The following is a 12,768-nucleotide window of genomic DNA, read 5'->3' as shown; positions in this document are numbered from 1 at the left end:
GTGTGTGTGTGTGTGTGTGTGTGTGTGTGTGTGTGTGTGTGTGTGTGTGTGTGTGTGTGTGTGTGTGTGTGTGGGGTTGGTGACGTTTGTCATGACGACTTGATTTCAGGTGTGTAGGCCAAGGTGGACCCCTCATTACAATCATGTGAACTGGTGTTTAGACTTGAGTTGATAAATGATCTGGTAGTCAGCCTCTAAAGGTCCACAGACTGGAGCTGATGCAGAATTCATTAGGCCCTGCAGTCAACCACATCCTTCAACTCAACTGACCATTATCCCTCGCTATAAATGGGTAATATAAACTGTGTTCCACATGACACCCTATTCCCAAAATAGTGCACTACATTCGACCAGAGTCCTATGAGCCCTGGTCAAAAGTAGTGCACTATAAAGGAAATGCGGTGCCATTTGGGACGGGCCCAAGGAAGCACTTTGATTTACAAGCATCTAGACTGATCACTGCAGGAGTCCATCCAGTTTTTTGTATTATATTTCCGAATCCCAATACATTCCTGTATGTTTTCTCAGGGGCTTTTGAGACAAGAATCTAGCCGTGGCCCAAGGCCATACACACATTACAAATATGTTACAGTCATAATTTATTTAGTTTGATGTTGAGCTTCGCCTTTTTATACAACACAAACCCCTCTTGTGATTCATAGACTGGTTTCAGCAGCATCATTAGAGGGACTGTTGTCCTTCAACGCTGATTTAAAGCATGTTGTTTTCCATTTGTAGAGATACACTTTTAGTGTTGTAAAGCTGTGTTATTCTATAGTAGGCCTCAGACCAACAGTTTGGACTTTACAGGGTCTTTACTGTCTGTCTACAGACACAGTCCTTCAGGGCTAACATCTGGGGCCTGACTATACTGTCAGGGCCTTTACTGACTGTCTACAGACACAGGCCTTCAGGGCTTACATCTGGGGCCTGACTATACTGTCAGGGTCTTTACTGTCTGTCTACAGACACAGTCCTTCAGGGGAACATCTGGGACCTGACTGCAGGGCCTTTACTGTCTGAATGGACACAGTCCTTCAGGGCTTACATCTGGGACCTGACTTACAGGGCCTTTACTGTCTGTCTACAGACACAGTCCTTCAGGGCTTACATCTGGGACCTGACTGACAGGGCCTTTACTGTCTGTCTACAGACACAGTCCTTCAGGGCTAACATCTGGGACCTGACTGACAGGGCCTTTACTGTCTGTCTACAGACACAGTCCTTCAGGGCTAACATCTGGGACCTGACTGACAAATCATTTACTGTCTGTCTACAAACAGTCCTTCAGGGCAAATAAATCTGGGGCCTGACTAGGAATGTCAGGGCCTTTACTGTCTGTCTACAGACACAGTCCTTCAGGGCTAACATCTGGGACCTGACTATACTGACAGGGTCTATACTGTCTGTCTACAAACAGTCCTTCAGGGCTAACATCTGGGACCTGACTATACTGACAGGGTCTTTACTGTCTGTCTACAGACACAGTCCTTCAGGGCTAACATCTGGGACCTGACTATACTGACAGGGTCTTTACTGTCTGTCTACAAACAGTCCTTCAGGGACCAAGCCTAGAAGACCATAGGGGGCATTGGACACCTGCATTAATTAAGACACAGGGGTGACTGAGTTAAGAAAATATTTATTTTAGCCAAGTCAGTCATTCACTGAAGCATTCATTCAGACTCAGTAAAAGTCAGTCATTAGAGAATTGCTGTTAAACTTCTGAATGGTTGCAGTATAACATGCACTTCCAGGAGTGTGCACCTGACATTCTTCACTGATCAGGGGTTTAAAATAGGATTGGGGCAACATTTGCTAGAGAACGTTTCCATACTCAAATCATTTCCTTTAAAATCCATGAAGGCAAATAAACATTGATAGGAATAGCAAACAGAGAGCCAAAAGATTGTACATGGCATGTTAGGTAATGAGGCACAAGGGCCCAAACAGGTTAACGGAAATGAGTTCATCATTTGAAAAAGAAGACAGTCATTCCTCAAACTTTTATTTGACTGTGAATACAACAGGTACCTTACCTTAAAATTACTTACAAACCCTTAACCAACAATGCAGTTTTAGAGAAAATAGAGTTAAGAAAATATTTATTTTAGTCAAGTCTAATATTTAAACAGTCATTCATTCAGTTGTTTAGTCAGTCATTCATTCAGTCATTCACTCAGTAAATCAGTCAGTCATTCATTGTTGTTAGAAACAGGAAGCCTACTGTTAACTGTGACCAGAGGAATTACCTGACATTTAGCTGATCATTAGAAATGAATGAGACAATGCTAAAGAACTGTCCTCAAAGCCTGTCTAAATGAGGACCTTACTTTACATTTCTAAATTAGAAACAGAGAGCCTACTGTTAGACTGTGAATGAGGACCTTACTTTACATTTCTACATTACAAACAGAGAGCCTACTGTTAGACTGTGAATGAGGACCTTACTTTACATTTCTAAATTAGAAACAGAGAGCCTACTGTTAGACTGTGAATGAGGACCTTAGTTTACATTTCTAAATTAGAAACAGAGAGCCTACTGATAGACTGTGAATGAGGACCTTACTTTACATTTCTACATTAGAAACAGAGAGCCTACTGTTAGACTGTGAATGAGGACCTTACTTTACATTTCTACATTAGAAACAGAGAGCCTACTGTTAGACTGTGAATGAGGACCTTACTTTACATTTCTACATTAGAAACAGAGAGCCTACTGTTAGACTGTGAATGAGGACCTTAGTTTACATTTCTACATTAGAAACAGAGAGCCTACTGTTAGACTGTGAATGAGGACCTTAGTTTACATTTCTACATTAGAAACAGAGAGCCTACTGATAGACTGTGAATGAGGAATGAAAGGGGGAGGTTGTAGACTATTAATGTCTATATTCACATTCTAATGGTTTCACTGGTGTATTTAAAGTGTGTGTGTGTGTGTGTGTGTGTGTGTGTGTGTGTGTGTGTGTGTGTGTGTGTGTGTGTGTGTGTGTGTGTGTGTGTGTGTGTGTGTGTGTGTGTGTGTGTGTGTGTGTGTGTGTGTGTGTGTGTGTGTGTGTGTGTGTGGATGGTTGGTGACGTTTGTCATGACGACTTGATTTCAGGTGTGTAGGCCAAGGTGGACCCCTCATTACAATCATGTGAACTGGTGTTTAGACTTGAGTTGACAAATGATCTGGTAGTCAACCTCCAAAGGCTTCATTCATTCTTGTTAAAGTAAGGAAGGGCAGTATAACATGACCAGAGCAATACTAGCTGATCATTAGAAATGAATGAGGCAGATCTCGAGCTCTGTGGGACGTGTGTATTATTCCCCCTGCTGGACATATGGACAGGCTTACTGAAACTGGATTTACTTTTAGTCATCTTGGTCATTACAAGTAAACAAATAAATACAAATGCAAACTCTGATTCTCATGAAACTAGCACACACACGCACACACGCACGCGCGCGCGCACACGCACATGCACGCACACACACACACACACACACACACACACACACACACACACACACACACACACACACACACACACACACACACACACACACACACACACACACACACACACACACACACACACACACACACAGTCTGTGTTGATGTTTTAGGACAGTCTGATATTGATGTTTTAGGACAGTCTGCTGTTGTTTTAGGACAGTCCGATGCTAATGTTTTAGGACAGTCTGATGATGATGATGATGTAGGACAGTCTGATTATTTTTTAGGACAGTCTGATGTAGATGTTTTAGACTTAAACATGACATGAAGTCAAATTGTAAACCTCTAAGGTATACCACACACAGTTTGAATGAGGTTTTAGAGAAGTTTTAGAACTCGATCTCTCTTGAGTTTATTATCTGTCGCTATATACTCTGTTATGTAGGACAGAGTGGGTTAGTGGATTAATGTTTGTCTTCTTCCCATTGGCATGTTGTACAGAGCCCTGTGAATATTTCACAGACTAAAGCATCCTTTCATCGGTGAAACGGTAGTTGATTCATCGCGCCTGGCCGTCAGACAGACATGACATGTTCCATTTGATACACAGATTGAAGACTCCACTGCTGTCATTTGGAGGAACGCGCACAATATCCCAACTGGTAAGGAAGTTAAATATACTTTTATGATCATGTCTTGACGAAGAAAATTTTTCTTTCGACTATTTTGTTTACGTAGTGACTTCTGAGCTTTGATAGCGGACTGTTGCAGACGAATCTCGACATACAGTAGATTGACCGTTAAACCTGAAGAAGGTTTACTTAAACAGTGAATGATCTTCTGGAAAATTAGAATCGGTTAGAATGCATTTACAATCTGAAATGCCTACTCTATTGTATTGTTCTACATTTTGAAACAATTGTGAAAACAGTTGACGATTATAGTGATATCCAAAGCGTTCTTCTCCGTTTATTGTTCCATAAACGTTATGTTGTATGCCATTGAAATAGAATGATTAGAATATATACAGTGCCTTGCGAAAGTATTCGGGCCCCTTGAACTTTGCGACCTTTTGCCACATTTCAGGCTTCAAAACATAAAGATATAAAACTGTATTTTTTGTGAAGAATCAACAACAAGTGGGACACAATCATGAAGTGGAACGACATTTATTGGATATTTCAATAATTTTGCACGCCCAATTTTTCAGTTTTTGATTTGTTAAAAAAGTTTGAAATATCCAATAAATGTCGTTCCACTTCATGATTGTGTCCCACTTGTTGTTGATTCTTCACAAAAAAATACAGTTTTATATCTTTATGTTTGAAGCCTGAAATGTGGCAAAAGGTCGCAAAGTTCAAGGGGGCCGAATACTTTCACAAGGCACTGTATATATATATATAGAATATAAATAGAATCATTCAAATGCTATGGTTGATTTATTCTCGTTCAGATCAACATGGAGAAGCCCTGCATACTGGCCACTACCTTCGGAGCACCTGGAGGCATCTACAAATGCTTTGCACCTGTTGTCGAGAAACACTTCACCATTATCCCATACGAGACATTCCTGCTAGACCAGAAGAATCTGTCAGAACAGGTCAAAGCAGTGTTTGTATGGGGCGTTGCCCTGAAAGTTGACAGGGGTCTGATGCAGTCTCTGCCTAACCTCAAGGTGGTGGTTAACGGAGGGGTGGGAGTGAACCATCTGGACATACCCATGATCAACAGCTTTGGGGTGAAGGTGTGCAACACCCCTCATGTTGTTGACAACGCCACTGCCGACATCGGGATGGGTTTGATGCTGGCGTCTGCAAGGAAGATCGTCGAAGGTAGGCCTACTGTATGTCAGAATCTCAGAGTTAGTCGTTTCCCATACACAGATGAAGTCTAGTTCTGGATTAAGAAGAATGCTCAGGCCTCCCGGGTGGCGCAATGGTTAAGGGCGCTGTACTGCAGCGCCAACTGTGCCACCAGAGACCCTGGGTTCGCGCCCAGGGTCCGTAAAGGGGTAAAATAAAAGAATTAAATGCTCAATGAAGAATCTCTATTGAAAGTGCTTTTTAATCCAGGACTAGTCTTAATCTGTTTCCGGGGGAACCCGGCCATAAAGTGACAGAATGAAACCCCTTCTATTGCTTATCATATTCCTACAGGTCACCATTACACCCTAACCCACAACAATGAGGACTTGCTAGAGAGCTCCATGGGTATGGATGTCAGCGGGGCCACCCTGGGCATCATCGGTATGGGGAGGATAGGATACAAGGTGGCCAGGAGGGCCCAGGCGTTTGATATGAAGATCCTCTATCATAACAGGAACCGCAGGTGGTAATAATACTTTTGATTTGACATAGTTTCCAAACACACTCAAAGACACCTTACATCCAAAGTACAGTGCCTTGCGAAAGTATTCGGCCCCCTTGAACTTTGCGACCTTTTGCCACATTTCAGGCTTCAAACATAAAGATATAAAACTGTATTTTCTTGTGAAGAATCAACAACAAGTGGGACACAATCATGAAGTGGAACGACATTTATTGGATATTTCAAACTTTTTTAACAAATCAAAAACTGAAAAATTGGGCGTGCAAAATTATTCAGCCCCCTTAAGTTAATACTTTGTAGCGTCACCTTTTGCTGCGATTACAGCTGTAAGTCGCTTGGGGTATGTCTCTATCAGTTTTGCACATCGAGAGACTGACATTTTTTCCCATTCCTCCTTGCAAAACAGCTCGAGCTCAGTGAGATTGGATGGAGAGCATTTGTGAACAGCAGTTTTCAGTTCTTTCCACAGATTCTCGATTGGATTCAGGTCTGGACTTTGACTTGGCCATTCTAACACCTGGATATGTTTATTTTTCAACCATTCCATTGTAGATTTTGCTTTATGTTTTGGATCATTGTCTTGTTGGAAGACAAATCTCCTTCCCAGCCTCAGGTCTTTTGTAGACTCCATCAGGTTTTCTTCCAGAATGGTCCTGTATTTGGCTCCATCCATCTTCCCATCAATTTTAACCATCTTCCCTGTCCCTGCTGAAGAAAAGCAGGCCCAAACCATGATGCTGCCACCACCATGTTTGACAGTGGGGATGGTGTGTTCAGGGTGATGAGCTGTGTTGCTTTACGCCAAACATAACGTTTTGCATTGTTGCAAAAAGTTCAATTTTGGTTTCATCTGACCAGAGCACCTTCTTCCACATGTTTGGTGTGTCTCCCAGGTGGCTTGTGGCAAACTTTAAACAACACTTTTTATGGATATCTTTAAGAAATGGTTTTCTTCTTGCCACTCTTCCATAAAGGCCAGATTTGTGCAATATACGACTGATTGTTGTCCTATGGACAGAGTCTCCCACCTCAGCTGTAGATCTCTGCAGTTCATCCAGAGTGATCATGGGCCTCTTGGCTGCATCTCTGATCAGTCTTCTCCTTGTATGAGCTGAAAGTTTAGAGGGACGGCCAGGTCTTGGTAGATTTGCAGTGGTCTGATACTCCTTCCATTTCAATATTATCGCTTGCACAGTGCTCCTTGGGCTGTTTAAAGCTTGGGAAATCTTTTTGTATCCAAATCCGGCTTTAAACTTCTTCACAACAGTATCTCGGACCTGCCTGGTGTGTTCCTTGTTCTTCATGATGCTCTCTGCGCTTTTTACGGACCTCTGAGACTATCACAGTGCAGGTGCATTTATACGGAGACTTGATTACACACAGGTGGATTGTATTGATCATCATTAGTCATTTAGGTCAACATTGGATCATTCAGAGAACCTCACTGAACTTCTGGAGAGAGTTTGCTGCACTGAAAGTAAAGGGGCTGAATAATTTTGCATGCCCAATTTTTCAGTTTTTGATTTGTTAAAAAAGTTTGAAATATCCAATAAATGTCGTTCCACTTCATGATTGTGTCCCACTTGTTGTTGATTCTTCACAAAAAAATACAGTTTTATATCTTTATGTTTGAAGCCTGAAATGTGGCAAAAGGTCGCAAAGTTCAAGGGGGCCGAATACTTTCGCAAGGCACTGTACATCAAATGCTGGTCAAATTAAATCAGCAGGACGTTAGACAGTAGTATGGCTGTGGTCTCAATCTAGACAGTAGTATGGCTGTGGTCTCAATCTAGACAGTAGTATGGCTGTGGTCTCAATCTAGACAGTAGAATGGCTGTGGTCTCAATCTAGACAGTAGTATGGTTGTGGTCTCAATCTAGACAGTAGAATGGCTGTGGTCTCAATCTAGACAGTAGTATGGCTGTGGTCTCAATCTAGACAGTAGTATGGCTGTGGTCTCAATCTAGACAGTAGTATGGCTGTGGTCTCAATCTAGACAGTAGTATGGCTGTGGTCTCAATCTAGACAGTAGTATGGCTGTGGTCTCAATCTAGACAGTAGTATGGTTGTGGTCTCAATCTAGACAGTAGTATGGCTGTGGTCTCAATCTAGACAGTAGTATGGCTGTGGTCTCAATCTAGACAGTAGTATGGCTGTGGTCTCAATCTAGACAGTAGAATGGCTGTGGTCTCAATCTAGACAGTAGAATGGCTGTGGTCTCAATCTAGACAGTAGAATGGCTGTGGTCTCAATCTAGACAGTAGAATGGCTGTGGTCTCAATCTAGACAGTAGTGGTCTCAATCTAGACAGTAGTATGGCTGTGGTCTCAATCTAGACAGTAGTATGGCTGTGGTCTCAATCTAGACAGTAGAATGGCTGTGGTCTCAATCTAGACAGTAGTATGGCTGTGGTCTCAATCTAGACAGTAGTATGGCTGTGGTCTCAATCTAGACAGTAGTATGGCTGTGGTAGACAGTAGTATGGCTGTGGTCTCAATCTAGACAGTAGTATGGCTGTGGTCTCAATCTAGACAGTAGAATGGCTGTGGTCTCAATCTAGACAGTAGTATGGCTGTGGTCTCAATCTAGACAGTAGTATGGCTGTGGTCTCAATCTAGACAGTAGTATGGCTGTGGTCTCAATCTAGACAGTAGTATGGCTGTGGTCTCAATCTAGACAGTAGTATGGCTGTGGTCTCAATCTAGACAGTAGTATGGCTGTGGTCTCAATCTAGACAGTAGTATGGCTGTGGTCTCAATCTAGACAGTAGTATGGCTGTGGTCTCAATCTAGACAGTAGTATGGCTGTGGTCTAGACAGTATGGTTGTGGTCTCAATCTAGACAGTAGTATGGCTGTGGTCTCAATCTAGACAGTAGAATGGCTGTGGTCTCAATCTAGACAGTAGAATGGCTGTGGTCTCAATCTAGACAGTAGTATGGCTGTGGTCTCAATCTAGACAGTAGTATGGCTGTGGTCTCAATCTAGACAGTAGTATGGCTGTGGTCTCAATCTAGACAGTAGTATGGCTGTGGTCTCAATCTAGACAGTAGTATGGCTGTGGTCTCAATCTAGACAGTAGTATGGCTGTGGTCTCAATCTAGACAGTAGTATGGCTGTGGTCTCAATCTAGACAGTAGAATGGCTGTGGTCTCAATCTAGACAGTAGTATGGCTGTGGTCTCAATCTAGACAGTAGTAGATCTAGACAGTAGAATGGCTGTGGTCTCAATCTAGACAGTAGTATGGCTGTGGTCTCAATCTAGACAGTAGAATGGCTGTGGTCTCAATCTAGACAGTAGAATGGCTGTGGTCTCAATCTAGACAGTAGAATGGCTGTGGTCTCAATCTAGACAGTAGAATGGCTGTGGTCTCAATCTAGACAGTAGTATGGCTGTGGTCTCAATCTAGACAGTAGTATGGCTGGTTAAGGTTTAGGTTTAGACATTGGTCTGCTGTGTGATTCTGAAAGCTACACATTCACCCTGTTCATTAATTTACTATTCATTTACTTATTCAAACTAAATGAGGATTTTAACTCTAAACTCACTGTAACACAGACTCAGTGCCCAAACAGACTTTTGTCATCTTTAATTTATTCTAAAGACAATGTGATTGTGGTTTCTTTACTTGTATTGTCTTTCTTTCCAGGAAAGAGGAAGAGAGAGCAGTGGGAGCGATGTACTGTGCCAACATGGAGGATCTGCTCCAGCAGTCAGACTTTGTGATGGTGGTGGTGAACCTGTCACCTGCCACCCAGAAACTGATCGGTGCCAAGGAACTAGCCATGATGAAACCTACCAGCACTCTCATCAACATCAGTAGAGGTATGACCAGACCATAGAGTTAGAATAGCCCTCCCCATACAGGTCATTATGAGTGTCCCCGTAGCAGTAAGTCAGTGATTCTATATCTATGGACCTGACACACATAAGACTAAATCCTGACCTGAGATCTATGGGCGGAAGAAATGACGACTTCCACGTAAATCATGCATTGATGTAAATTAGAGCATTGTACAAAATGTGAGCCACACACAAGGACCTAAAGTTAGATTCAACCTAAAGTTATTGTGATCAGACTCTTAACTCGCCATAACAAATGTAATTAACATTGGAGCATTTGTTTTCACAGGCCTCGTTGTAGACCAAGATGCGTTGGTGGAAGCACTCCAGAAGAAAGTGATCCGAGCCGCTGCACTGGATGTGACTTATCCTGAACCCCTACCAATGTTAGACTGATACCCTAAACCCCTACCAATGTTAGACTGATACCATGAACCCCTACCAATGTTAGACTGATACCCTAAACCCCTACCAATGTTAGACTGATACCCTAAACCCTCTACCAATGTTAAACTGATACCCTAAACCCCTACCAATGTTAGACTGATACCCTAAACCCCTACCAATGTTAGACTGATACCATGAACCCCTACCAATGTTAGACTGATACCATGAACCCCTACCAATGTTAGACTGATACCCCCTACCAATGTTAGACTGATACCCTAAACCCCTGCCAATGTTAGACTGATACCCTAAACCCCTACCAATGTTAGACTGATACCCTAAACCCCTACCAATGTTAGACTGATACCCTAAACCCCTACCAATGTTAGACTGATACCAAGAACCCCTACCAATGTTAGACTGATACCCTAAACCCCTACCAATGTTAGACTGATACCCTAAACCCCTACCAATGTTAAACTGATACCCTAAACCCCTACCAATGTTAGACTGATACCCTAAACCCCTACCAATGTTAGACTGATACCCTAAACCCCTACCAATGTTAGACTGATACCCTAAACCCCTACCAATGTTAGACTGATACCCTAAACCCCTACCAATGTTAGACTGATACCCTAAACCCCTACCAATGTTAGACTGATACCCTAAACCCCTACCAATGTTAGACAGATACCAAGAACCCCTACCAATGTTAGACTGATACCCCAAACCCCTACCAATGTTAGACTGATACCCTAAACCCCTACCAATGTTAGACTGATACCCTAAACCCCTACCAATGTTAGACTGATACCCTAAACCCCTACCAATGTTAGACTGATACCCTAAACCCCTACCAATGTTAGACTGATACCAAGAACCCCTACCAATGTTAGACTGATACCCTAAACCCTTACCAATGTTAGACTGATACCCTGAACCAGTGATTGGTAGATGGGTAACAATAACAAATCGGACATTGAATATATCTTAGTCAAGTTAATAAATATGCTGTGGATGATGTATTAAATCACCCAAACACATGAAAGATGCAGTCGTCCTTCTGAACTGAGCTGCAGGACAGGAAGGAAACTTCTTAGGAATGTCACCATGAGGCCATTGGGGATTTGAAAACAGCTACAGAGCTTAGTGGCTGTCATGGGAGAAAACGGAGGATGGATCAACAACATTGTAGTGACCCCACAATAACCTAAACGACAGAGTGAAAAGACGAATACAAATATACAGAATACATTTTTTCCCAAAACATTCATATACAGTATATGTATGGATAAAGGCACTAAAATAATACTGTAAAAAAAACTCAAACATGGCAAAGGAATACACTTTTTTGGCCTAAATGCAAAGCTTTATGTTTGGGGCAAATCCAACACATCACTGAGTAACTGCCTCTTTATTTTCAAGCTTGGTGTGGGTATGTTTGACATTGGCAAAGACGGGGTGTTTTTCAGGATGAAAAAAAGCAGGATGGAGCTAAGCACAATCCTAGATGAAAACCTGCTTCGGCAGAACAATAACCTACAACACAAAGCCAAATCTACCAAGAAGATAGTGAAGGTTCCTGAGTGGCCTTGTTACATTTTTGAAAAGACTTTCTTTAGGCACTTGTATAACCCTCAAATAACACATTTCTGTTGATTTTTTCCTGGACAGAGGCCACCCCCTTGCTGCTCTTCCAAACGTCATCATCCTGCCCCACATAGGGACCAACTCCGTTGAGACGATGCAGATAATGGTGGAGAAGATGGTGACCAACGCCCTGGCAGTACTAGGAGGGAACCATCCTCCTGATGAGGTCAAGGTGTAGGTCAGAGAAGTTTCCTCTAGGTACAGATCTAGGATCAGTTTCTATTCCCCCAATCCTAACCTGAACCATTAGTGGGCAAAATGCAAAATTTAAAACCAAAATCGGCATCTAGGGGCAACTTCCCCCTATTCCTCAGGAATCACCCTGGACCCTCCATGCCAGTTTTAACTAGCTGCCATGCCTTAGAGCAGGGGTGTCAAACATACGGCCCCGCACACGAGGGGGTCCAATCTGGCCCATGGGTGGTTCGAGTGGCCTCAAATATTTAGGAAACATTCATGCAGTATCTTGACTGTGTCCAGCTCGCTAATAATCCCCGAAATTAGAGCTACACAGTCAGGGAGCAAATTTCTAAAATGATGGATAAAGGACTATTTTTTTTCTCACATTTTGACGGCAAGGAAATACAACACATTCAGTGCGGCCCTCCGGGGTCGTCGGGGTGCCCCCCTTCCAGCATTGGGGAACATCCGGCGCCATGTCTATTTCTATGGGCACAAGCAGTGTTCCTGACACAAACTGTTCACACCCTTCTTGTTGGTGGAGAGAATTTTGCAGGTTTAAAGCTTATTTCCTGCAATTCAACACATTTTGTCAAGGGGTGCAAATCAAATGTTGCAGTTTTAAAGCAAAAATATTCTTGCAATTCCATACATTTTGCCTTGTCTAATGTGTATACATGTGATATTTGTGTGATAAAAAAATGACCACAATATCTATGGGCTAAAAAATAAAATAAAAACGTTAGCTGACATGGGCTAGTTGATTTGGACATTTCAGACCAGTTATACATGCATAGCTATTAAGGTCTGCAATCACACTGATGTGACCCAATTTCAGAATTGCACCTTGTGCATTCTACTATTACAACTTTCAAAAGTAAGTTTAAAGCCAGACTGAATTCCTTTAAAAAAAAATAAATAATAATAATAAT

At 42.3% G+C, this 12,768-nt stretch overlaps 1 protein-coding gene across 2 annotated transcripts; it reads left to right on the top strand.

The window, feature by feature from the left end:
- Positions 1 to 3,957: 3,957 nt before the first annotated feature.
- Positions 3,958 to 12,570, top strand: LOC124027266 (putative 2-hydroxyacid dehydrogenase SE_1879). 2 transcript variants are annotated; one of them, XM_046339731.1, is made up of 6 exons: positions 3,958 to 4,108; positions 4,900 to 5,278; positions 5,603 to 5,774; positions 9,423 to 9,598; positions 9,906 to 10,002; positions 11,681 to 12,570. In XM_046339731.1, the coding sequence occupies exons 1-6, from the start codon at positions 4,037 to 4,039 to the stop codon at positions 11,832 to 11,834; spliced, it is 1,050 nt and encodes a 349-aa protein (XP_046195687.1). In that variant the 5' UTR covers positions 3,958 to 4,036; the 3' UTR covers positions 11,835 to 12,570. The 2 variants fall into 2 exon arrangements, with proteins under 2 accessions (XP_046195687.1, XP_046195686.1); XM_046339730.1 differs by having other exon boundaries at positions 5,603 to 5,777.
- The last annotated feature ends 198 nt before the right edge of the window (positions 12,571 to 12,768 follow it).

The sequence above is a fragment of the Oncorhynchus gorbuscha genome, unplaced genomic scaffold, assembly GCF_021184085.1.
Source record: "Oncorhynchus gorbuscha isolate QuinsamMale2020 ecotype Even-year unplaced genomic scaffold, OgorEven_v1.0 Un_scaffold_3055, whole genome shotgun sequence".
Taxonomy (NCBI): Eukaryota; Metazoa; Chordata; class Actinopteri; order Salmoniformes; family Salmonidae; genus Oncorhynchus; species Oncorhynchus gorbuscha.
This window is presented reverse-complemented; position numbering and strand designations above follow the sequence as displayed.

Excerpts from the sequence above, each read along its gene's own strand:
- LOC124027266 (XM_046339730.1), top strand. The coding sequence starts at position 4,037 with ATGTTCCATTTGATACACAGATTGAAGACTCCACTGCTGTCATTTGGA. Across the intron at positions 4,109-4,899 it reads CGCGCACAATATCCCAACTG|ATCAACATGGAGAAGCCCTG; the intron begins GTAAGGAAGTTA and ends ATTCTCGTTCAG. Across the intron at positions 5,778-9,422 it reads CATAACAGGAACCGCAGGTG|GAAAGAGGAAGAGAGAGCAG; the intron begins GTAATAATACTT and ends CTTTCTTTCCAG.